The 26,436-nt window shown below is 45.1% G+C and overlaps 2 protein-coding genes across 2 annotated transcripts; both read right to left on the bottom strand.

Moving 5' to 3' along the window:
- Positions 1 to 4,155: 4,155 nt before the first annotated feature.
- Positions 4,156 to 13,133, bottom strand: LOC110986767 (acetylcholinesterase-like). Its single transcript, XM_022248946.2, has 9 exons — positions 12,666 to 13,133; positions 12,055 to 12,214; positions 10,538 to 10,615; positions 8,434 to 8,552; positions 7,513 to 7,686; positions 7,071 to 7,314; positions 6,183 to 6,564; positions 5,606 to 5,796; positions 4,156 to 4,611 (listed from the first exon to the last, which is right to left on the bottom strand). Exons 1-9 carry the CDS (start codon positions 13,032 to 13,034, stop codon positions 4,514 to 4,516), a joined length of 1,815 nt encoding a protein of 604 aa, XP_022104638.1. The 5' UTR covers positions 13,035 to 13,133; the 3' UTR covers positions 4,156 to 4,513.
- Positions 13,134 to 14,663: 1,530 nt separating this feature from the next.
- On the bottom strand, positions 14,664 to 19,649 carry LOC147798354 (uncharacterized). Its single transcript, XM_087140514.1, has 2 exons — positions 16,557 to 19,649; positions 14,664 to 16,190 (listed from the first exon to the last, which is right to left on the bottom strand). Exon 1 carries the CDS (start codon positions 19,605 to 19,607, stop codon positions 16,974 to 16,976), a length of 2,634 nt encoding a protein of 877 aa, XP_086996640.1. The 5' UTR covers positions 19,608 to 19,649; the 3' UTR covers positions 14,664 to 16,190; positions 16,557 to 16,973.
- Positions 19,650 to 26,436: the final 6,787 nt, after the last annotated feature.

Raw genomic sequence — 26,436 nt, 5'->3', positions numbered from 1 at the left:
GGCTGACGTCATGAACACTTACAAGACACCTCTCAACCGAATCTATCTCGTGTAGATAAGAAACGGCTTCCTCATTAAACGAAAATTAGATATTTACAACAGTATTTAAACCACCTCACTACATGCACGTTTATAGTTCGATCAGACAGTCAACAGTTACATTGATTCCTTGTCTTGCAAAGTGTTCCCGCTTCGGTTCCCAGTGACCGTAGAACTTTAACATCGCAACTTTTTCTTCGTTTGAGGTGTTACTGATGATGAAAACGCTGACTCTCTCTTAATGCCACACCGATGAGTGACAACATGAACGGATACACCGCTCCGTTTTTGTCCGTGTTCGGATGGATGCTTGCCTGCATCTGTTTGCTCCTGTTGCCAGGTGAACTACTTTTTTCCTTGAGACGTGAGACTAGTTTCTCTTGCTTGATTTGTAAAATTCTCTTCTCTTCCTTCGCAACGCATAAATAACCTTGTCCCTTTTTATGGTGCATAACACGTGGCACGCGGTCCGGCCCATTAAAGCCTTAATTTGAGCTGGAACTCGATCAAAATTATAACAGTACTGTTCACAATCGGTCACTGTACGCTCAATGAACTTCAAAGAGGTCTTTATCAACTGATGCGAAGCGTCCTGAGAAGAAAAAATCTGATCAAATTTTGCGCAAAACTATTTCAAAACAAAAGCTGTATCATAATTTACTGGCACTCGTTTTGTCAATAGGCCCCAAAGTATAGTGCTGGCTTTCATGCGGTTTCGATTAGAAATGTCTTCCTTTCCTTTTCGTTTGTTCAAGTTCTCAGATCTGGTGAGGATTTATAACGGTTTATAATGTTCTTCAAACCTCTGCAGGTTGCAGACCTTTCTGTCCTTTGTCCCGAGCGCGCTGCTCGACGTCGTGCATCGATAAGGTCAGCGGCCGCGGTTCGGAGGTTTATCGAGAGCTATGCAGGTGTGACGATCAGTGTACAATCTACGGTGATTGCTGCGTTGATTTTCAGAAGAACTGCATTGATCCGGGTGACCCTCGTCAAATATCGAGGTTGGTAAGAGGCTCTGAGTTCTCCGACTACTTTGGCTGCTTATCTCCGATCCACGATGACCCGTTCCATGACAACTTTGTTGCTGTCTCCCGTTGCCCGCCCGACTGGCCGTCTGACGGCATCCGGAACAATTGTGAGCTGACTGGTGCCGACAGCGACAAATTCATGGAGGTTTTGGTCAACGGCCCTGACAACATCGTCTTCAAGAACATCTACTGTGCCCTCTGCCATGGAATCAAACGAGATCATCTCCAGCCCTGGTCGGTTCAACTTTGGGATTGCCGGGCCAGTGATGAGGAAGACCCTCCCGCATCTCGGATGCCTGATGTCGAAACCTGCACTCAAGTCGATGTGGCTCCACCGCAGTCAGTGTCGACTGACCCGCATCGCTGCTACCAAAACTACGTCGACAGCTGCCCTTCCACCAGCAGTGGAGTGACCACGAACCAGTACGACATTTTGTGCACGAATCACACCGCAATCGTATTCACTGCGGTTACCAAAACTGCTTACAAAAACATCTACTGTAAGATTTGCAACAATCACTCGGAGGAAATTCCCGAATGTTCCACGGGGAGCCGCCATCGAGTCAGCCCAGAGTACACGCTCAACCTCGTCTTTGATCTGGATCGAAGTGCCGTCTTTAGCGTTGAAACGATCGTTGGAAGAGGACCTGCGAGCTCCCCTACTGTCCTTGGCAACTGCAGTAAGACGCAGATGTATGACCCCTTCAGCAGCACGTGCAGAAACGTGAGCTGCCCGGAAGGAATGCAGCTACAGGACGAGGCATGTGTTGGCCCACGGCTACACGGCAGCCTACCCGTAAACAACAACCTTTCACTCCCTGGGCTGTTACATGGCATCGATAACTCCATTGAAGATTTGCTACTGGCAATACCCGACATCAGCGGGGGAACAGTGCGCACGTATTACGAGAGACATTCATCGGTGAGTAGAACAAATGAAAGTACTCTTGTAATCGTCGCTGATTTCAGATCAGCGACTGTTTTGGTAACTCTCATGGACCAAGCTCCCGTTACAAATGGCGGCAACTTGGGCGAGCTCTATTTTAACGTGACATCAGTTCGAATAGTTGCTACGTCCAGGACCACTGTCGCCAATGACCCGTGGTGTGAAGGCTACACTGTTGACAACATCCAGCTCAACAAAGTGTACTTTGCCAACAATACTTGCTACATCAACATAAGTGGCGTGCTCTATTACGAAGAGCACTTTTTTCAGGAGACGAACTACAATTTTGACACAAAAGCCAATACCACCAATATCAAAACATCGGTGACCCTTTGCTACCCATTTGTCGACGGGGAATGCCCCTTGATTACAGTCAGTAGAGATGATTTCCACGTTTCAAATTCCAATAGTAGTATTCTTGTTCATACTCCGTCCGGACATCCTTTCCCTGTCGGTGAGATGTGGCTGTTGCCCAATGGTAGCATTCATCTTTGTGACTTTACCCCGGTGACGGCTCCAGGGAAATGGCCCGCCTTTTTCTCCAGACTGTGCCTTACTGGCAGCACGGTCTCTATATTAGCTCTTCTCTCGACGTTAACATCGGTGTTGGTCCTTCCGGATAAGCGAAGTCACACCGGGAGGAGCGTCGTGCAGCTCCTGGTGTCGCTGCTCTTGATGCAGGTCTTCCTCCCGGTCAATTTCGTTGTCTCCTTAACGGGCTGGTCGAAAGTAGTGCTAGTGGCCATTCAGCGATTTTCCTGGTTGGCTACGTTTTCCTGGCTTACCATTGTGATATACACGCTTGCCTTTGGCTCGCCATCAGGTCCAAGTGGTAGAGCAAAATGGCGGGCGTGCTTTTCCAACCCCATTCTACTATCCTCCATCGCTTGGGGTTGCCCATTGGTCTTGATGTCTAGTTGCGTCTTGAGAAACATGAGGAGTAAAAGTTCTGATCCGGGGGCCGTGGATGGAGACACCGAGCACAAGATTGGAGGTCACTTGCATCCGTTCCTCGCAGTCGGTATGCCCGGTGCGGTGCTACTGTGCATCAACTTTGCGGGAGTCGCCATTGGGAGTTGCACAGTGTTGTCTAGAGATAGTCGGCGGAACACTTACCAAGTGCCACTGACCGGGACGGCCATGGGTAACCTCCTTCTCTGCTTAAAGGTAAGTATAATTAACGACGATCACACTGTATCATTAGGGGTTATCAGAGAGTTTAAATCTCCGATTACTACTCGCTGCCTTAATTTTCAACGCTGATATTCAAAATGGAAACAAAATGTACCATAAATAAGTTTAGATTTTGACCACAATGATTTTGCGTGTGTAACAATTGGTGTAATGTGTCCCCTGGATGCTTTGCCGACTGTACCATAAAAATATAGATAACATCGTTTTGGCCCTTGCAGTTTTTGATCGTGGTTGGTACCAACGTGGTCTTCTTCGTGGTCACCAGTATCGCTGACGTCACCGTTGTCAGCCTCGTCTCTGACGTCCTGAAGTCACTGCAAGGCGCCCTCGTCAGTTTGGCATTCTTCTCGGATGCTAACATTAGAAGCCGTACACTGAATCAGATCAAAGCTGCGCGCTGGAACTGCAGCTGCTGTTGCGGCCACCGCACTGACCCGTCCAACATGTATGCCTGCCGGGATCAGAGTACAGCAGCGACGATTTCTGGCGCGATCGATATGGACGGGCAGGTTGGGGATCGGTCAACCGGGTCAGAGGTTCCACTTGCGCGACTGTAAACTATTATAGTATTCAATGTGTGTGGTTCGTGCATTGAAACAAGTTACTATTTTACGGGGGCGTAAATCTTTGCCGGGGAACTAAAACTATATTGCCAGCCGTGAAAATTTGAGGGGGGGGGGGTTCGACACATATGACACTAAGGGGTGCTGTTCAAGATACAGATGGAAAGCCATGTATGAAGCTATTGCGTGCTCACTGTTCATGTGCACTGACGCATAATCCACCATTTTGGTTCGAACAACAGGGACGTAGGCCATTGGAGCCACCGTCGGCCAAACTGAAGACGATGCACGTTGTAGCGTTGCGTGCATTTTCCCAGCACTTAAATTAAACAGTGAAAGGCATATGATTTATGTGTATTTTGTAAATGAGTGTATTCACCTATGATTGTTGCATTTAGCCTAATAGGCACCTTTTATTTATATCGAGGCCAATATAAAATTGTACATGTATGGTTAAATTAAAAAACAAACTTGGTTTTCGTCTTTGGAGTTTATATCGATTAATTTGAAATTAATACAAACAAAAACAAACGAACAAAAGCACTTACTTCTTCTGTCACGCACGCTCTAACTGGAAATCACTTACCAAAAACATTCGTTAAAACTACATTTTTATTTCGAAACTTTAAACTGAAAATCATTTACAGCACGATAGCTTGAAGCCCCTACTCCTCGGTATGAATTCATAAACAAGTGCCTTTAATATATTGTTTTAGCAACACTTGTTGTAAAGTTATCAGATTTCAAGGGCATGCTTCTTTCGAACATGTCTCATCCTGGGACCTCGAAGCTGTCCATTTTCTGTCGCAGGCAGAACCGGAACGATACAAAGCTGCATCCTCTGTGTTGCAGGAACAAAAAAAGTTATCACATTATAAGTAATTTATGTGTGCTTGGATCTCACAAAATGAGTCTTATATTTTAAAGCTTTATTTTTTGGTAATTTTACTTTAGTTTGCTCAGGAAAGAACAAATGGAAAATTTTGTTTTGATGTTTCTCCCACTTTGGCACGCTTTTAAAAATGGACTGGACAGTATATGCGGGTGGGAACCTGTTGAGGGGGTTCCATTTCTTTACATGTGTGCAAGATTCTTTTAAAAGCCTCTCACTTAAAAGTTGCTCTACCGACTTCTGACTCATTCTGTTGGATTGGGTCACATGCTTAAGATGAGGTATTTGTGCTTGGTCAAGTTTCGTTAAATGAGTATTTTTAACTTGTGAATTTGGAATAAGTTAGCTGTTTGGTTGGTTTTTTTACTGTGGCGGGTAGTCGGTTGGCTAGTTGTATGTGTCAAGAATCATTTACTTGTGAATGTCATGAAAAATAAGTGTCTGTCATAATGTGCTTCTTTATGTTAAATGCTGATGGAGCTGAGGCTTTTTGAAGTCCCATAGGGTGAGGAATTCTTGGTCTTGGAGGGTCAGATGTTAAGAAAACGTTGCATGAACCCGAAAAAAACACCTGTCACTCGTGCCGTTTTAAAAAATAATATATTAAAACAAATAAAAGTATTTTTCATTGTTGTTATAAATTGTATTATAATCAATTATACAATAATTTATTAACATACAATTTGCTTGCTTGGGACTTTCAATAATCTTGTGATACATGTTTTCTGTACTGGCAGATCAAGAATCTAAATTGGGATTTTTGGGGGGGATGGGGGAGGTGTTCTCATTATCTCGACCTCATACAGTGAATGCTAAATGGAAAGTGCAGATTAAATAAATGTCTTGTGTAATATCGGTTATTTGTAATATATCGGTTTTTTTTCTCTGGACGAATCGGCGTTCATACTTATTGCCGGTGAGAAGTGACGGGAGATTTACTTACGGGCGACTCTGATGAGCTCCGGAGCAAACTCGCCCCAGAACTGGCACTCTTGCACACGTAATGCTCCTCCGTTTTTCATGCGCGGCGCCAGCTCTAAGTGAGCGAATTCTGGCGCGATGAATCGCGGCCACTCTTCCTCAGATCTAACACTCTCTCCTGCTTCCCCAGCTGTCAGCCCCAAGTTCGGATTTCTGTTGTGTGAACAAAGCAAGCTATTTTTCCTCTAGTGTAATGATTCAGTATATAGAACTATCTATGTTTCCAGCGGATAGATTTAATTTATAATGATGTGTTTTTAACTATTTGACTGTTGCCAGAATTTTAAAAACGGACGAAAATGAGACCAGTTTCTGCCATAAAACATCACTGAAACCTCAAATGACCTTTGTCCCCGTTTAAGTTGTTCAGCATGATTAGTCGGTAAGTAATAGGGTTTACTTCGCCTTAGACCGAAGCTGAGCGACGAGGTGCTTTCTTTAAGGGCCATCAAAAGCGTTTGTTATAATTGAAGTCGATTCAGACGTATAACTCTTTCTGTCTTCTCCAAAGTCTAGGTGTTAAGACGTAAGCGAATTACCCAGTCTTGGCAAAATTGGACCAGTGCTTGATCACAGCTGCCGAGAATGAACGCTCCTCCTCCGATGAATCCTCGTCACGTGGAGGCAAGAACGGAAGCCCAAAGACAAAGATGAGATCGTCCGAGTGGCAAGCTCCCGTCCACTTCCTCCTGAAGAATGACAGTTTTTCCGGCTGGTGCGTGAAGTAATATCGGTACACCACTCGGCCGGCCGATGCAGCGGCCCTGGCGAATTGGTATATGGGGCAGGCGAAGCCTGAGTCCCCTATGGCATCCGACAGAGAGTACAGAAACTGTCTGCCGGGTTGTTCTGACGCATCACTGTCGTTCACGTAGATAAGTTTCACGGCCTGAAGAAGTATTGGGTCTATACTGCCGAGGCCTTGAGAAAGGAAATAGGGACAAACGTTTGAAGCGTACTGCAAGCAAAAAACTTTCTGAACGATACAAGTAGATATCCAAACCTCATTTCAAGGATCCCATTAGGGCATACGGATTGAAATAATTGATCAGAGCTTTTGTTTCACAGGAACATGAGTAGACCTTTCTTACTATCTCTCCGAAACAACAGCAGCACCAGAAAGATGGCTGTCATGCTCAACCTCAACTGACACACACCATCGATGCTAAACTGGAGTAAGAGTTCAAATAAAATCCACTTTTGCTATTCAATCAAATCAGCTGAGGGCGCTGCTTTATCTAAAAGGTGACTTTTTTGGGGGGGGGGTCATCCATTTTTCTCCATCATAATTTACGAGCGTAAATACCCTGCATAGAAATGTTCATTTTTCCCCATTCAGTCTGTACTCTCTTCGAGTGGGGGAGTCCAGAAAAAAAGAATTCTGTTTGTAAGCTCAAAACGATGAAGAAAAATGGATGGCCACTCACCAACGACAGTCATGGGCAGCAGCTGATCGTAGAGCTTCTTGTCGACATGCGGCGCCGCGTCGAGAGATTCACTGAATGCAATGCTCATCAACAGCATTCCTTCGTCCCTGGTGTGCCCAATCATGATGGCTGCGTCGTTGAGGGCGCCCTTCTCGAGCAACGACGCCGGGTCGTCGAGCAGGAAGCGGTCGTCAGTGACGGACACAAACCCAAGTTGTGGCGGCTCGCCAAGGTACTCGAAAAGCTAGGGAATGAAATTAAAACAATAAGGAGTAAGTGCTCAGAGGTGTATTGCGCAGATATACAAGAACCAACTATATATAATTATTTCATTAATTAATCAGTTTTCACTGACAGCAAAAGACATATAAGCAATTGCCAACCGAGATTGAAACCTCTAGGAGCTCCTCAGATGTCACCTTGGAAGCGAAAACGATCATACCTTTTCATTTTGTTGCTGTACGATGTCTAGTACCGAGACGCCTCGCAAACATTGGGCTAGGGCTTTGGAATCACCTTCCGGAAGGTCACAGCCTACAAGGTGGCCAAGCGCGAAGGCTCTCCTCTTTGCCTCGTTTCTACCGACGTAGGACCAGACGGTATTTGCCGACCCACTCTGACAGATGAAAACACAAACCGACCAATTTCTTGAATTATTTTTCAAACAGTCGGAATACGATTTGTATTTGGATTTGAATTTATATGGCAATAGTGTTCATCCTAACAATTTGTTTACACGGACCGTGCCAGTGGCGTATCCAGGTCTTGGACAGCGCAAAATGTATTTTTTTTTTTAAATGTCTCCCCAAATTGTTTTTTTCATCCATAAAAAGAATCCTCACTACCCCCAAATAAAAAAGAAAGATGGCAGTATATACCAACTCTAATATGCTGGTGCTCTCAATCCCTACAAACAAAACAAAAACAACAGGCAACATGTCTGGGGGAAACTTGCCCTCTCCCCCCGGACTCGCCACTGGATTCAGCTACATGTAATGTGACCAGTAACCACTTAAAGCATATAATAAAGCTTATTTTATTTTCGTTTTTGTACACAGAATGCATTATCTCATTGGTTAATTTACTGATCGAAAATCAATCACAGAGCCCCCTTCCGAATTGTTTGAACGAACATGTTGAGTGATGCAACAATTTTTGGATTTGTTTTTCATATTTGGTCACCAGGAAATCTCCTGTGAAGACCAAAAACCTACTTGTGTGAAGCCTGTCTTTCTCAAACACAAATTGAAAGTGCATCTAACAACAAATTGTTCGGCGATATATTTAAGTATATACTTAAAAAAGCATTTTATTCAATTAATTTAGTGTAGTCAATAACTGGACGAGAAACTTAAACAGTTACCTGCATTATGGCGTTCTTGAACAGCCCACGGCTCATTGGAGACAACAAATGTAAACTAACACATGACGATCCCGCGCTCTGGCCGAATATTGTCACTCGATCAGGATCGCCTCCGAACGCTGCATGTAAGTGAGGACAAGCGACAAAATGGTAATGTCTTATCGATGTTATAAAATGGAAAGGATTGTATACGTAAGTAAGGCAGACTTGATTTTAGTTGTTAAAAAGTTGGCCCCTCACGCGCCCAAACCCTGATTCTGTAAGGGGGATGACATTTAAAGAACATCCTGTAGCAAAGTGAATGAACGACTCATTTCAAATTGGACATTTGTGTGAGGAGATGATATTTTGGCCGTCACGTAAACGTACCCTTCGATTCCCACTTCATTTTGAATACAGATTTGCAAGTGCTGCTTCAAAATGTGATTGTTTTAATTAATATTTTGTAATATAATTAGCATGCCCAATAAGGTCCCATAGACTTCATTCACGAGTAGGCCATATTTAATTGAAAGCGAAGTTAACTCTTCATTTCGGGAACTTCGGGGTTTGGAATGAAAGCAATAAAGTACAATTTCATGACAAATCAATACCTTTCTGTACAGAGGAATAGTTCATAATCTGTATAATTAAACATATTTTAATAGTTTTAGCCAGATTTATTCAAAAATGAAAGGACGGGTGGAACTTACGCCAGTTAAAAATAGTTCACCTGGTCCCTGTCCCTATTATATAGGGAACCGTAGCTAACTGCGGTGTAACGTACGCGATTAGCCCTGTCAGTTTGGTTGCTAAATACTTAAATTTTTGTCAGACCAATAGCGTTGCACCCAGAGGCGACTAAACCACAAGTACCTATCCTTGGTATGCTTTTGTCGATCACAGTAAGGTAATACATTTTTCAATGACTATCACCAATTAATCAGTTTACGGCAATTTCGATTTGCTGCTTTCTGCACTTAGGAAATCTGAAGAACCAGATCTCTTTCTCTTTGGAATCTGCACTTTGTCTTGTCGTGCACCCCAAACACAACTAGATACCATTTCTTTCGGTATTACTCTAAGCTATGACCAGGTTCAGTGGTGAGCCATATGTACATGTACGTACAGCACATTTACATTGGACATCAGTACGTGTTTAAAAATGCACAGGTTGGCTCCAAGAACACTAACGATGTAATTCTACTACTTGTGATAGAAGGGGGCCACACTACGAAACAGGAAAATCACGATTATGAAGTCTTTATACAGAGCACTAAAAATCCCACTCAGATTAGAAACTAATAGCAAAACGATTGAATGGGATTTTCTGAAGAAAAAAATGAACAAAGTAGGAAAACCTGAGAGAAAATGATCAAAGTCGTGCCCTGTCCCTGTTCAATGGCCCACTCACACTTCTTGCCGCCAAGGCCATTTATGCGCATGCGTGCACGATTATGAAATTATTAGTGAAGAGGTCTAAAGCCTTGTCATTTCGACCTTTCTATGGGAGGGCACCCTTAGCCTGGTTCCCTGACCAAAGATTCCCTGGCGACTCTTGATAAAAATATTAGGTCAGGCATCACCCACGCATATAAATAGATATGACACAAGGGTCAGGGGTTAGAAGTTGAAAGTCCGGGTGTTTTCGATTCATCAGTGGCAACATCTCAAAAATGATGCTTTTTCCATACCCAGAGCGCAATACTGCAAGTGTACCCCCACTGAGAGCATGTTTCAGGCACAAAGCCTGCATTGGTCAAAGAAAGTTATATTAAGCATTTCGCTTGGCATTTCAGTCAAGGCGACCTTCGATTTCAGTTTATAAAGTCCAATATTGTGAGACCAACAGCTGCCATTAGGATACGGGAATTTACGTTCAACAGCTAGCTAGCCTACCTACCGGGAATAACCGAACGTCAACGGTACCATCCGAACCTGCCTAAAATAGATGGGACAACTTCGGAATATTTCGGCTATTTCCGGAAAACCGGAGGAATTCCTCCAATCTCGGTCACGTACATTGAGTGATACCGGACCCTTGATTCGTCAGGCAGTCAGAATCTTCGGTCTGGTATCCAGACTAGGTCTCCCTATGATGGACGCTGGCACCGTGCCAGCTTACCTTTGATGTGGCGTCGAACCCATCTGAGCGCCTCCAATTGATCCAAAAGTGCCATGTTACCAGGTAGTTCGTCATCTCCTGTCAAAGATAAAGAAAGTGTTATTACATTGAAATCTTCCAGAAGTCAAAGAAGGCTGTCAGATATGCTAAATTTATCCTTGATGGAGTGGTATTTGTGGGGGCAATAATCTATTTAAAAAGCCGATATGGATTCCACATTTCACTGTTTTTTAAGAACGCCAAAGTCCTTTCTAGCGGAAACCTATAACACTGAAAACAACACGTAGAAAAACAACCAAACAAATAATGAACCAAATCCATTTTTGTTTGATCCAAAAGTAAAACTCGATGTTTATCTCCATTCTGTCTTGTACTGTCTATCGCTCTTACTCCTAAACAATTAAATTCCTCTTACCGGCCAACTCGGCGAAAAAAATCTTTCATGTAGACCTGCAGAAAAAATTAAAACTGGGAGAGGAGGGTATTTTCCATACTCCCATTTTTGAACAAATGCCTGATTTCCCTATCATTGTCCATTTCCTCCAAAAGTACACTTTTTAAAGAGTGGTACAGACTATACCCTGAGCGTTGGTCAATCATTTTATAATCCTGCAGTGTATAGGAGCAGTATACTATACCTTGAGCAGTGGTCAATCATTTTATAATCCTGCAGTGTATAGGGGCAGTATACTATACCTTGAGCGGTGGTCTATCATTTTATAATCCTGCAGTGTATAGGAGCAGTATACTATACCTTGAGCGGTGGTCAATCATTTTATAATCCTGCAGTGTATAGGAGCAGTATACTATACCTTGAGCGGTGGTCAATCATTTTATAATCCTGCAGTGTATACGAGCAGTATACGATCATACGACCCGAGTCGAACTATTTCATAAAATTGCATCATCAAACACATTTTGCTGTTGGCTGGAACTTTCGAAGCAAAATGGTAATTGACATATCGTTCGATTGTTTTCAAGGGAACGGATCCCTCCGTATTGAGAAATTAATTCACTAACCCGTAATGCAACTACGCCCCAAGGGCCGGCCTTGTTCTATATGATCGGCTATACATGTATTATGGTTCGAACTATCCATCTTTGGGGCAACGGTTTGGGGCATCTTTGGGGCGGGGGAAGGGGAAACGTGCCCCCACCCGACAGATTTGTTTTTTTCACCAATAGTACTTCATAATAGTTTAGTAGGAAAGAAAGTTATCGGTACACTTTGTAAAATATTCAAACCGAACCCCTTCGAAAACAACACCACGAAATAAAAGCAAACATGTCGGGACCGCGCGAATAACGCGTTTTATATTTTATGTCCCCTAACATCATGTTGAATGAGCTTGAAGGTGCATTCGCTTTTGAATTAGTCCCCTCCCCTGAAACCAAAAGCTGGATACGCCGCTGGGGGAGGGCGTGATGTGGACAAAGGGGCGCGGCATCCCAGATGAAAGGTAGCTTCCACAATTTCTTATGCCAGTCACGGGTCACTGGATGTTCATTTTATCAACCTGTTGCCAGAAATCCCAGCGCCCCCAGTCGATACTGGATGTCCACCACGATGACGTCGCCGATACTGGCTAATGCTACCGGGATGTTGTCTGGCCACGTTGCCCCGAAAATGAAGGAGCCGCCATGGATGAAAAACATGACAGCTGAAAGCTGGCCTGTCTTAAATAAGAGAACAAGGGGATCATTTTTAGCGAGTGGGAATTTGTGTGAGGATGAGAATGGGGTCACTGCACAATCCATTCCATGGAAGTCATTCAAGCGTTTAACTAAAAGTCAAAAAAATCCCTCTTCGCCCTTAACTCAAAAGCATCCAATCCTACGATCAATAATCGTGTTTGGTCAAGGGAAAGAAACAAATAATCGGCAAATTTCTAAAACCTTACGGACAAACTCATGTCACCAGTGGCTGAAATGAAGTTTTTGCAAATAGTTTAGGCTCAATCCCGACATTAAAAATGCTGTACTTCCCAAAGCAACAAATCTGAGGAGGTGTTTACCTTGTTCCCTATCGTACGTCACTGAATTGTATTTAGTATAGATCTAATACTTCACTCAAATTACGTTTACAGTTAATGTTGAACGTAACCAGGCACCTGATAAGAGCACTTACTGTTTTCGACCGGGATGGAACGAATACGTTAAGATACAGGCAGTCCTCGCTTTGCGGCACATCGGGCCTCGGCACCGGTAAGAGATTGTCCGAGGGCTGGGGACAAACGCTCCCGTAAGAAGTGGCCCGGAGCTCCCCGCTCCACGGCGCCTTAGCCACAGGGGCTCTGAACCGGAGCGGGCCGACAGGCGGCTCTGCGTACGGTATGCCCAGGTACACATCGACGCTCCTGCGGAGTCCCAGGGGGCCAGCTGTGAACTCCACCGTTTTGCCCACGATTGTGCCTTGGCTTGTCTCTGCGGATGGAGTAGCCGTCAACAACGGCAGGAAGGTGGACAGGACCACAAGAACAAGCCAAATTCTGGACATATTTTGTGGCAAAATCTTAACTTTCCAAACTGTTCCAAAGGTTCACCACTGACACTGTGTATAACTACAGTACTAGGACACGTACAAAGTCCCCTAGCTCCGCACAATAGGCCGGTATTCACCCTATAGTTCATGAACTCCCAAACAACAGCGCGCTATTGACCTTCATAGGAAATTCACCGTTCACCTGAATGCAGTCCACGGCCAGATTTAGAATAGCACTGGTTGGAGGGACCAAAGTGTACATGTTTTTCTTTTTTTAATTTCCAAAGTTGCAATTTACGCCGAGGAGAATATACGCCAGTGTAAGTTCATTATACGTAACCTTTACGGTCTTTAAGAATTGAGTAACAATTTTTTGGAGGGGGGGTTATAGCACGTAGGAAAGAAAAAAAACTGTCAAAAAGATCATTCTTCTCTTATTATAATAAGTTGAATTAAAATAATCTCTTTTTCCTGGGTATGATCCTCGTTGTCCCCGTCAGAACTTGATGCCGTCCTTCTTAAAAGCAAACAATTAAAAAACAACCCTACTTTGGTTGTTCATTGGTTGGCTTGTACTAAAGGAAGGAATTACCTTGTAATTTTCCAGGTAGATGTTTAAATTAGGTCGTTAAGTGACCCAGTATCCTTGAGAGAGAGTTGAGCTTTTGCACACACTTCCCGTCCTCGCAGGAAGCCCCGATTAGCCTATGACCTTTTTAAATAGCAGCGCATCCATCCCTTCAGTACGCCATCAACCCCCCGTTTCCTGAAAGTTAGACCCATTCCTGCTTTAAACCGTATAGTTTGTATATCAAAACGAAAAGCACCAAACGGTGAGCGTACCTGGGAACCATCATCTGGGGGAGTTGTACGTACCAGAGAGAGCACTCCTTATACGTGAAGTATATGGTTTCCTTCAGTGGTTCTGTATCCTATGGTGGCCCTGGAGAGACATCGCCAATCGTTAATATTGACGTCAACATGTACGACCAAATTTACGACTCTTTGTATATCCGGTCGCAAATATTGCCGCGAATTTTTTCCCCAACATGCTTGGTGAAAATGAAGTGTGCACGGGCGCGCACGCGCAATGACCTACACGTTTCGGCTTGATCTGAAGCCGTCATTCATGCACCTGGCCAGTTTTGGCACAACGCAGAGGGCACAACGTTAAAAAGCAACTGTTGTGTCTATAGCCGAGCAAATTCTCTCTACCTGGCTTGCTAGAAAAAATTCGCGGCAATATTTGCGACCGGAGATACAACAAGCGACGGCAGTATTCGTAACCAGAGGGCGAGTCGTAAATTTGGTCTTGAAAATTGGCGTCAATATTTGTGACCAAAGAGTGGGTCGTAAATTTGGTTGCAAATATCGACGTCAGTATTGACGATTAGCGATGTCACTCCAGAACCACCATGTTTACCACTGGAAGAAAAAGCACTACTTGTCTACGATGGCCAAGTAGACTGACAACTCCAAGTACAAGTGTAGTACGTTCACGAAAAAAAATGTGGAAAAATTTATGCAAAATTATTTATTTCAACCAATTCACACAATCGATAATTACTTTCATCAATAACCTCTTGGGCAAATATTTATTAAAACTTCGTTTTAATAAGATAAACATGTTGGAAAATAAACCAAAGCCTCTTTCAACACAAATCATAGGATGTGGTCGTACACGATTTCATATTAAATAGACAAAACCCATTGACTCTAAGCAGTTAAGCCATGGTATCTTTAAATAGGGCCTACAAAGGTTGAAGATTTGTCTGACTTGCATAAATCATAAACCCTATTTGTGACCTTTTCCAACCACACTGTCGGTGAAGGACAACCCTGCCGCTTCAAAAAACTAATTTTACCATCCATTTTCAAAGTGAATAAAGTAATGAAGGACTTGGAACTAAAATCTACTTTGCTGGTGTTGTAAGGCGGAATCCCATATTCCCAAAATGTTGAGTGCCCGTTCAGTCTGAGTCATCGCGGCTAAATTAAAGACAAGTAAACTGCACTCTACGAAAGTGGAGGTGAGAGAAATGGATGCGGGAGAGCGTAATAGAGCACACACTTGCTACCACGTTCTGACTTCAACTCGGTTGGTGCGCATTCAAAATGAATACTTGATACGCATGCTTAACGTTACAACTTTGGTTACAACAACGTATGAGAAAACAGTGCGCGAACACGCCACGTCTTCCACACCGGGCACGCATGGCTCTTGAGTAGTGCTGGCTGCAATATCAACTTCTGCTCGAAGTTAGCTCCCTCGGTTTGAATGCAAACCTTATCGTTGTATATTGAAGTACACTCTTTCGTAAGAGAAGCGTATTCTATGACGAACGGCGAAACAAGCAATACTCAACGTGTGCCCTATAAGCTTCAGTTGCCGATTTGGCATTGCCCATCCTGGCCTGGCCTGACCTGCACTCCTGGCTAAAATTGTTGGGATTCGTGTCAATAGCCACACCCTCCGTACGTTGCACAGACCATGACCCATGAGACACAACATCGACAAAGATGGGGAGATTCTTCGAGTTTGGCTGGGATATTTTGCAAACCACATACACGCCACCATCTTTCGCCGTGATAATTCCCTCAACCACGCTGAAGGTCATCTATTCATCTTATGAGCAAAATCTTTTGCTGAGGCCGCACTTTATCCGCGTTATTAATTATTTGGCTGTTTACAGAGGAGAAAAGGCATTGCAATTAAAACCACAATTTTAAACGATTTGAAAAAGTACATTTCGAAACTACAGTTACGGTTAAATCTGTGGCTTCGCAAGACATGGTGGGAACCAACATGGCGTGGCAAGATCGTACCCATGGGAACAAGGTTGAGCACACCGTTATTTGCGTCCTGTGGGCATTATGGTTGTTCTACACCAAATACGCGCCCATAGAAAACAGTGCAAAATCGGACCGAAATAGTGCCGCCTGTTGACTCTCGTGAAGAGGTTGGCCTCAGTTTTTTAAAACTGGATATTCAAGATTATGGCCAAAAGATTACTTTTCGTTTCAATTTCATGGGGGTAAGCCACGAAAATCTTTTTTATTTGCCTTTCAAGGAAGATACCCCTGTGACGGGTGTGACGGGTGACAAATATACCCCATTGACAAACTTGTTGTGATTAGGCGAATTAACCAGCACAAAGAGCACGGTTTAATCTGTCCAAAACAAATATGCAAAAATTGACTTTAAACAGTTGGAAATTATAAGTATAAATCAACAACAATTTTGTTCATAATTGAAATTAAACAATCATAACTAATCACACAGTATCTGGCAATTAACAGGATCGATGACATTAATCTGGATCCACATATACATTTTACACTGCACGCAATAAACCTAAAGTGACATGTAATCGACCCCAATACACATTGTAAATTGTCCCAATCATGTTACTTGTGCATGTGTTGTTTTTTTTTTTTCCCAAAATAAATGCCTTAAACATATCCCACAACCCAAAGAATGTCTATAATAACCAAATAAAGGAATTACAAATGACAAGTTATGCATATTTCACTTACGACTTTGGGATGACGTGGTATCGAAACACGAAATATGGCGACTGCAAAGCGTGACCGGGAAGTTATAGATTACAGTGCAATTGTAGCAGCGCCCTCTATCATTGAAATATAACAATTAATAAATTTACCTATAAAGGAGCTTTCTGACTTAACATTCCGACCCCTTAAATGCCATTACATACTTAATAAGGCATTTACTACATAACTATATCATTAAGCAAAATGCGACCATTTCAACAAACCGAATGTTATATACCTTTAAGCACGGAAAAAATGATTACATAATCCCAACAATAACACCATTCAAATTACAATGGACAAATACACATATCCTTACAAGAAACTTGATGCTGGAATGTTAGGGTTTGATTTAAGCTGTAAATCCGTGCTGTAAATCCCTGATGAATACCAGATGGTTCACTGCTCTTTATTTACTGACTCTAAGAGGCACAACTTCTGAACTGGCCTAGTCAGAATGGATGACTTGGTTTTTACTTTGACCACTCTTACAAGCTGATCCTTCCCTGGGTAAGTTTCAAGAACACGCCCAAGAAGCCATTTGTTTCTAGGGAGGTCATTGTCAACAATAAGTACCAAGTCGCCAACCATGATGCTCCTTTGGGGTTCAAGCCATTTTTGTCTTTTTTGCAGTGAGGGGAGATATTCCCGGATCCATCTTCTCCAAAATACATCAGCAAGGTATTGCGCTTGCTTCCATCTTCTCCGCGAGTACATATCCTTTTTGTCGAATTCACCAAGGGAATGTGGCGCACCACGAAGAAGTAGCAGGTGATTTGGAGTGAGTGGTTCCAAGTCGTTGATGTCGTCTGAGACGGTGGTAATTGGCCTGTTGTTTATGATACTTTCGACTAGACACATTACAGTCGACAAGGTTTCATCGCTCACTACCTGTTCTGTCATCAGTGAACTCAACAGCCTGCGTGTCGACCTAATTTGTCTTTCCCAGACGCCCCCCATGTGGGAAGCGCTCGGGGGGTTGAACTTCCACTGGATTCCTTTCTTAAGAAGGAACTTGTCAACCTTCTCTTGACTCAACCCTTTCCAAGCTTCCTTCAGCTCACGCTCAGCTCCAATAAAGTTAGAGCCATTATCGGACCTCAGCTCTATCGGTTGTCCTCGTCGACAGACAAATCTCTGCATGCCGTTTATGAAGGAATCTGTATCCAGTGTATGCAAAACCTCTATGTGCACCGCTCGAGATGCAAGACACGTGAATATGCAACCGTACCGTTTGATCTGGTTCCTACCCTGTTTCATTAGAAACGGTCCAAAACAATCGACTCCAACAAATGAGAATGGTGGTGTGTGTGGGGTAACCCTGTCAGATGGTAGGTCTGCCATCTTCTGCTGGACTGGAACTACAGACCTTCGCCTACATTCAAAGCAACTGCTCAAAACCTTGCGCAAAATGGATCTAGCCTTGATGACCCAGAATTTTTGTCGTATCAGTGACAGAACATACTCTCTTCCCGAGTGACCAGATTCCAGATGGTAGTGCTTCATGATAAGAGAGACTACATGGTTGTCTTTTGGCAATATGGGTGGATGGTTTGATGTATCTCCCGGGGCATTCCGCAACCGTCCCCCAACTCTGATGATGCTGTCGTCTGTCAAGATAGGATCCAACTTGTACAGTTGACCTTTCTTCTTCTTTTCAGACCTAAGCTTCTGAGCCTTATCTTCACCCTTCTTCAAGCTGCTGAACTCCTCCTGGAAGGACTGGGCTTGAATGTATCTTACGATGGCAGCCTCTGCCCTGGCTAGGTCGTTCGTTGTCAGCGTCTTCATGTCTTGTATTGCTGGTTGCTTTCTGATTCTTCTTAGCAGACTGTCAGTCACTCGCAAGATCCATGCAACACTTCTTCTCAGCTCATACCATGAGGAGTGTCTGGCCATCAATCTGTCGGTTGGGTTAGCTGAGTCTGTATGTTGGGTGGCATAAATGGTGACTATCTCCTTCTCAAGCTTCACTTCTGGATCTTTATCGTCAAGAGTTGTCGAGATCGGTAAACTTGGCCACATGTTGTCTTCTTGGCGTAAGAATTCAGGACCAATCAACCACTTCTGGTTGGCCAGCAGCTCATCTACCATTTGCCCTCTGGTGATAACATCTGCCGGGTTTAACCCGCTTTTCACATGACGCCACTGATGAAAACTTGACTGGTTCTGGATGACGGCTACTCTGTTTGCCACAAAGGTGTGGAAACGCTTCTGTTCATTATAGATGTATCGAAGCACTATTGTGCTATCAGTCCAGAAAACTGATTCTTCCAAAGGTAGGTCAAACTCCTTCTTGATCATTGCATCCAGCCTCACAGAGAGTGTCGCAGCCGTCAGCTCAAGCCTTGGTATCGTAACCTTCTTCAAAGGTGCCAGACGTGACTTTGATAATAGCAGACAGGTATGGCTGAGGCCTGCAGAATTCACCATACGAAGGTAAGTTACAGCTCCGTAAGCTGCCTCAGACGCGTCGGAAAAGTGGTGCAACTGATAACTGACGCCATCCTTGTACCCATAGGGCTTGATACATCGGTTTATCCGCAGCTGTTCGAGCTTTCCCAAGTCCTGCTTCCAACGTTGCCAATCCTCTCTGTGTTGTGACGGTAGCTCTTCGTCCCAACCCAACTTCTTCCTGCTTAAGTCTTGGACAATCTTCTTGGCTAACAGCGTGAAGGGACTCGCAAATCCATGCGGGTCATAGATGGAGGAAACAATACTTAGTAACCCCCTCCTTGTCAAGGGTTTTTCCCTTTGGCTCACTTTATACCCGAAGCAGTCAGTCTCGACGTCCCACTGCATACCCAAGGCCCTCTCTGTAGGTAGCGCTTCATGATTCAGGTCTAGCCCCCTGACACCCACGGCTCTATCTTCCTGTGGGGTTGACTCAAGAACTTGAGGGCTGTTACTCAACCACTTCGTCAACTGAAAACCACCTCTGGACAGAAGTTCTCGTAGTTCTCTAGAAACTCGAATAGCCTCAACTTCAGTTGCAAGTGAGACTAGGCAGTCATCTACGTAGAAATTGCGCATGACGCAATTGACTGTGTCTGGTTGGAATTCGTGACGGTTGTCCTCGGCCATTACTCGGACACTCTCGATAGAAGCGACATTAAATTGATCGTACACAGACCATCGGTACCGATGGTCCGTGTACAAACCAGAATGGACCAATCAGGATACAGCGCCCATGGCTTGTGTACTGCCAGAACGTAGCCAATTAGAGCGCACATGCTCACCTTGCATGCTCCACACCCGTTGGCCTTCCCACTGGGGAATTACAAGCACATAAACAGTGGCTGACCACAAGGTTTTATGAGCGCTGTGAGAGCATGTTGTTTTGTGATTGACCAATGATTGACCTTTAAGTTCCAAGCTTTTCAAACCGGTGGTTGGGCATTGGGCATGTGTATTATCATATTCGTCTGGGAAAGCTATCTGCAGGTGATACTTCCCAAATTATGTAGAGGTCTACTGCCTGTATAATAAATAGTGTACAGTACATGTACGTGTAGACAACACAAGAAACCAGTGTTCTAAAATGCGCAGTCGGAGCTTACAGAGAAAAATAATACAGTTTTTATTGACTTGAGAAAGCTCATCGTTTCTGGGACAAGATAACCGAACAAAAAACAAGGGTTGGGGTCCGTTCGAAAAGTTTCTGACTGAATAAAACCTTAATGTTCAGAGTCATATTATCAAATCTGGCAATTACATGAAAGCTTTGTCCTGTGACAGACGGTAATACGCGTACACCTGTCATAAAAATGTGATTCTAAAATATAGTAACGCTGAAGTTTGATCGAGTGACAATCCAACAATGCAAAAAAATTGACTAACTGACAGACCAACAACCATCTGCTTAAAAGATAGTACCGCATGCAGTCCCTTTAATTGTTCTTTTTCTTGACAAACGTGAAGACACAACACGCTGCAAATTGCGCCCGCACCCCTTCCCTTCCGCTCTCGCACCCCGCTTTTGACTTAACAAGATTCAAGACACTACAAATTAGTGCCCGCATCCCACTTTTCCCTTCTCACGCTCCACTTTTGCCTTCTCGCACACACTTCCCCTTCTCGCGATTTTCCCTTCTCACGCACCCCACTTTTCCATTCTCACACCCCACTTTTCCCTTCTCACACCCAACGTTTCCCTTCTTGCACCCCCCTTTTCCCTTCACGCACCCCTTTTTTGCCTTTACGCACCCCGCTTTTGACTTGACAAAACTGAAGGCTCAATACGCAGCCAATTTGCTCTCGTGCCCCACTTTTTTTCTTTTCGCACCTCTCTTTTCCCTTCTCGCACCCCACTTTTCCCTTCTCGCACCCCTCTTTTCCGTTCTCGGCCCCCCTTTTGACTCGACAAAACTTATTACTCTGCACACTGGAAATTTGTTCCTGTACCCCATATTTACCTTCTTGCACCCCTCTTTTCCCTTCTCGCACCCCTCTTTTCCCTTCCTGCACTCCATTTTTCCCTTTTTGCACCCCTCTTTTTCCTTCTCGCACTCCGCTTTTGACTCGACAAAACTGAATTCTCCCCACACTGCAAATCCACGTCCGCACCTCTCTTTTCCCTTCTCGCACCCCTCTTTTCCCTTCTCGCACCCCACTTTTCCATTCTCGCACCCCACTTTTCCCTTCTCACACCCAACGTTTCCCTTCTCGCACCCCTCTTTTCCCTTCACGCACCCCTTTTTTCCCTTTACGCACCCCGCTTTTGACTTGACAAAACTGAAGGCTCAATACGCAGCCAATTTGCTCTCGTGCCCCACTTTTTTTCTTTTCGCACCTCTCTTTTCCCTTCTCGCCCCCCCTTTTGACTCGACAAAACTGATTACTCTGCACACTGGAAATTTGTTCCTGTACCCCATATTTACCTTCTCGCACCCCTCTTTTCCCTTCTCGCACCCCTCTTTTCCCTTCCTGCACCCCATTTTTCCCTTTTCGCACCCCTCTTTTTCCTTCTCGCACTCCGCTTTTGACTCAACAAAACTGAATTCTTCCCACACTGCAAATCCAAGTCCACACCTCTCTTTTCCCCTCTCCCACCCCTCTTTTCCCTTCTCGCACCCCTCTTTTCCGTTCTCGCACCCCTCTTTTGACTCGACAAAATTGAATACTCTGCACCCTGGAAATTCGCTCCTGTACCCCGCTATTACCTTCTCGCACCCCTCTTTTCCCTTCTCGCACCCAACTTTTCCCTTCTCGCACCCCTCTTTTCCCTTCTCGCACCCCTCTTTTCCGTTCTGGCACCTCGCTTTTGACTCGACAAAACTGAATACTCCCCACACTGCCAATCCACGTCCGCACCTCTCTTTTCCCTTCTCGCCCCCCCCTTTTCCCTTCTTGCACCCCTCTTTTCCCTTCTCGCACCCCTCTTTTGACTCGACAAAACTGAATACTTTGCACCCTCGAAATTCGCTCCTGTTCCGAGCTATTACCTTCTCGCACCCCTCTTTTCCCTTCTCGCAACCCTCTTTTGACTCTCGCTCCCGTGCCCCACTGTTTTCTGCTCGCCCCCCTCTTTTCCCCTCTCGCACCCCTCTTTTGACTCGACAAAACTGAAGGCTCAACACACCACAAATTCACTCCCTTGCCCCTTTTAAAAATCTTTTTGCCCCTCTCTTTTCCCTTCTTGCACCCCACTTTTTCCTTTTCACACCCCTCTCGTTTTCCATTCTCGCCCCCCACTATTTCCTTTTTGCACCTCTCTTTTCCGCTCTCGCACCCCGCTTTTGTCTCTACAAAACTGACTTTTCCCCCCACTGCAAATCCACGTCCGCACCTCTCTTTTCCCTTCTCGCCCCCCTCTTTTCCCTTCTCGCACCCCTCTTTTCCGTTCCGGCACCCCGCTTTTGACTCGACAAAACTGAATACTCCCCACACTCCAAATCCTCGTCCGCACCTCTCCTTTCCCTTCTCGCACCCCTCTTTTCCCTTCTTGCACCCCTCTTTTCCCTTCTCGCACCCCTCTTTTGACTCGACAAAACTGAATACTCCCCACACTGCAAATCCACGTCCGCACCTCTCTTTTCCCTTTTCGCACCCCTCTTTTTCCTTCTCTCACCCCTCTTTTCCCTTCTCGCACCCCACTTTTATTTCTTGCACCCCTCTTTTCCCTTCTCGCACTCTGCTTTTGACTTGACAAAACTGAATACTCCCCACACTGCAAATCCACGTCTGCACCCCTCTTTTCCGCTCTCGCACTCCGCTTTTGACTCGACAAAACCGAGTGCTCCCCACACTGCAAATTCGCTCCCTTGCCCCTTTTTTTCTTTTCGCACCCCACTTTTCCCTTCTCTCACCCCCCTTTTCCTTTCTCGCACCTTTATTTCTCGCACCCCTCTTTTCCCTTCTCGCACTCTGCTTTTGACTTGACAAAACTGAACACTCCCCACACTGCCAATCCACGTCCGCACCTCTCTTTTCCCTTTTCGCACCCCTCTTTTCCCTTTTCGCACCCCTCTTTTCCCTTCTCGCACCCCTCTTTTGACTCGACAAAACTGAATACTCTGCACCCTCGAAATTCGCTCCTGTTCCCCGCTATTACCTTCTCGCACCCCTCTTTTCCCTTCTCGCACCCAACTTTTCCCTTCTCGCACCCCTCTTTTCCCTTCTTGCAACCCGCTTTTGACTCTCGCTCCCGTGCCCCACTGTTTTCTGCTCGCACCCCACTTTTCCCTTCTCGCACCCCTCTTTTGACTCGACAAAACTGAAGGCTCAACACACCACAAATTCACTCCCTTGCCCCTTTTAAAAATCTTTTTGCACCTCTCTTTTCCCTTCTTGCACCCCACTTTTTCCTTTTCACACCCCTCTCGTTTTCCATTCTCGCACCCCACTATTTCCGTTTTGCACCTCTCTTTTCCGCTCTCGCACTCCGCTTTTGACTCGACAATCTGAATTCTCCCCACACTGCAAATCCACGTCCGCACCTCTCTTTTCCCTTCTCGCGCCCCCTCTTTTCCCTTCTCGCACCCCTCTTTTCCCTTCTCGCACCCCTCTTTTGACTCGACAAAACTGAATACTCTGCACCCTCGAAATTCGCTCCTGTACCCCGATATTACCTTCTCGCATCCCTCTTTTCCGTTCTCGCGCCCCTCTTTTGACTCGACAAAACTGAATACTCTGCACCCTCGAAATTCGCTCCTGTTCCCCGCTCTTACCTTCTCGCACCCCTTTTTTCCCTTCTTGCACCCCACTTTTTCCTTTTCACACCCCTCTCGTTTTCCATTCTCGCACCCCACTATTTCCTTTTTGCACCTCTCTTTTCCGCTCTCGCACTCCGCTTTTGACTCGACAATCTGAATTCTCCCCACCCTGCAAATCCACGTCCGCACCTCTCTTTTCCCTTCTCGCACCCCTCTTTTCCCTTCTCGCACCCCTCTTTTCCCTTCTCGCACCCCTCTTTTGACTCGACAAAACTGAATACTCTGCACCCTCGAAATTCGCTCCTGTTCCCCGCTATTACCTTCTCGCACCCCTTTTCCCTTCTCGCACCCAACTTTTTCCTTCTCGCACCCCTCTTTTCCCTTCTCGCACCCAACTTTTCCCTTCTCTCACCCCTCTTTTCCCTTCTCGCACCTCGCTTTTCCCTTCTCGCACCCCACTTTTCCCTTCACGCACCCCTCTTTTCCGTTCTTGCACCCCTCTTTTGTCTCCACAAAATTGAATACTCCCGCACACTGCAAATTCGTTCCTGCATCCCCTTTTCCCTTTTCGCACCCCTCTTTTCCGTTATTGAACCCCGCTTTTTTCTCGACAATACTGAATACTCCCCACATGCAAATTCGCTCCTGCACCCCCTTTTCCCTTCTCGCATCCCACTTTTCCCTCCAAGCGGGGGAGGATGGGGCACAGTCCACTGGGCACCATAGGAAAGCACACATGTACACGTAAACAAAGTGTAAACGTCATCATAGAGATCAGTACATAGGTCCATTCTCCGTGAAGGAAACAGCCAAGTGGGTATTCTCAACGGGCGGATCCAGCCCCATTAAAATACAGGAATACGATGGACAGGCCGGAACAAAACGGGGCCATGGAACCCTCACAAAAAATCAGCTCATACACATGAAAAACACCGGGGACATTTTGGTAAAGCAGTTCACATTGACTTCATTATTTCAGCACTGTCTTCAGGACAATTTTTACTGTGATTGTACACTTGTACAGTACATGGACATGTGTATGATTAGCCTGGTACGTGCCTAGTGGAAACCAGAAGGTGATCAACTGATAATATTCAGATGTCTCAACAGAATGAAAAACAAAGGACTAATGAAAGCCATCTAAAGATGTCCCCGAAGATGTTCCGAATAAAGAACGAAATTTTAAATCATCATGATTTTTATCAGTCTTTCTGGATTCTCATATTGAGTTGCCCAGTGGAATCAACAGAGTATACCTAGTTTGCAATGGTTCAGTTCCGTCATACAATACACTGTCCAGTTCAAAAATTGAAAGCCCACGCAGGCATATATTCTCGGGGAGCTGAGTTTTCAATATCGTTGCCTTAAAGCCAATTTAATAAGTGTGCACTACTCTATTCCGTTTTGCTACGACTTCCACCAGGCAGTTTGCAAATTTTCCCCACTGCACTGTTCTTTCTTTTTCCTTACTATTGCTGACTTTATGTTTTAATATTTGGGTGCTTGACAAACCCAGTCACCACATTGAAGGTCAGTGCAGTGGTAAATCACGAAACCACATGCTATCACAGCGCTCGTAAAACCCTGTGGTCATCCCGCTGTTTATGTGCTTGCAATTCTGGATCTTGAAGGGCACTGTGGGCGTGGAGCAAGGTGAGCATGTGCACTCTTATTGGCTACGTTCTGGCAATACACAAGCCATGGGCGCTGTTTCCTTATTGGTCCATTCTGGTTTGTACACGGACCATCGGTACCGATGGTCCGTGTACAATCAGTTTAATGTCGTTTCTATCGAGAGTGTCCGAGTAATGGCGGTATGTCGTAAGGCAAAGGAACAGCAACTGGGACTCCATGTCCCGCCAAAAGGGTGTGCAGTCATCCTGTGCACAGCCGGTTCACGTGAAGTATCACCGTCAGGCCACCAAAGGTAACGCAAGACGTCTCGACATTCCGGGGACACTCTGACCTGGTGGAACATGGCACGAACGTCTGCCAAAACTGCCACTTGTTCTTGTCGGAAGCGAAGGAGTACGCCTAACAACTTGTTTGTCAGGTCTGGCCCACTGATTGTCTGCGTGTTCAAGGACTGACCATGGTGTTTAGCTGCACAGTCGAAGACGATACGCATCTTCCCTTGTTTACCTGAATCGAGTACCGGGTGATGTGGTAGATACCATATGGCCGTATCTGTCACGCAATCATCTCCTAGTGCCTCAGCATATCCATTATCAACCAGGTTTTTCATGCCTTCTATGTAGCGTGACTTCAACTCATGATCCCTCTCTAGACGTCTGCCCAATGAAGTCAGGCGTTGCTCTGCGACCATTCGATTGTCAGCAAGCCTTGGCGGGTTGTTCTTGAACGGTATTGGCAGTTCATAATGGCCATCTTTCATGCAAACGGTGCTCTCCCACAATGCAATTGCTCTCTTGTCTTGGACTGACATGCCCTTGTCGTCGTCATACAGTGACTCAGCAGCATCCAATTTCCAGAATCTCTGCAGCTGTTGCTCAAGAGCATCATCAACTGCCACATAGCTTGACGTTACCGCAGGCCTCATGGACATTCCCAACGGCCCATTTAAGGACCATCCAAGTCGAGTTCTGGTAGCATACGGTGCCTTTGTTTCACCACTTCTCACTTCCAATGGAAGGAGTGCCTCTGGCGAGTCTTGACCAATCAAGAGGTGTACCTTGCCCTTCTCAACC

The sequence above is a fragment of the Acanthaster planci genome, linkage group LG08, assembly GCF_054643075.1.
Source record: "Acanthaster planci isolate LZ-2023a linkage group LG08, COTS_SCS, whole genome shotgun sequence".
NCBI lineage: Eukaryota > Metazoa > Echinodermata > Asteroidea > Valvatida > Acanthasteridae > Acanthaster > Acanthaster planci.
Note: the sequence above shows the minus strand (reverse complement) of the source record. Positions and strands in the feature narration are given on the sequence as shown.

Bases quoted from the DNA above. Each gene is read 5' to 3' on its own strand.
- LOC147798354 (XM_087140514.1), bottom strand. From the start codon at position 19,607: ATGCGCAATTTCTACGTAGATGACTGCCTAGTCTCACTTGCAACTGAA.
- LOC110986767 (XM_022248946.2), bottom strand. From the start codon at position 13,034: ATGTCCAGAATTTGGCTTGTTCTTGTGGTCCTGTCCACCTTCCTGCCG. The intron at 10,616-12,054 runs GTTGATAAAATG...TATCTTTGACAG, and splicing joins GCTGGGATTTCTGGCAACAG to GAGATGACGAACTACCTGGT. The intron at 7,315-7,512 runs GTATGATCGTTT...TTCATTCCCTAG, and splicing joins TACAGCAACAAAATGAAAAG to CTTTTCGAGTACCTTGGCGA.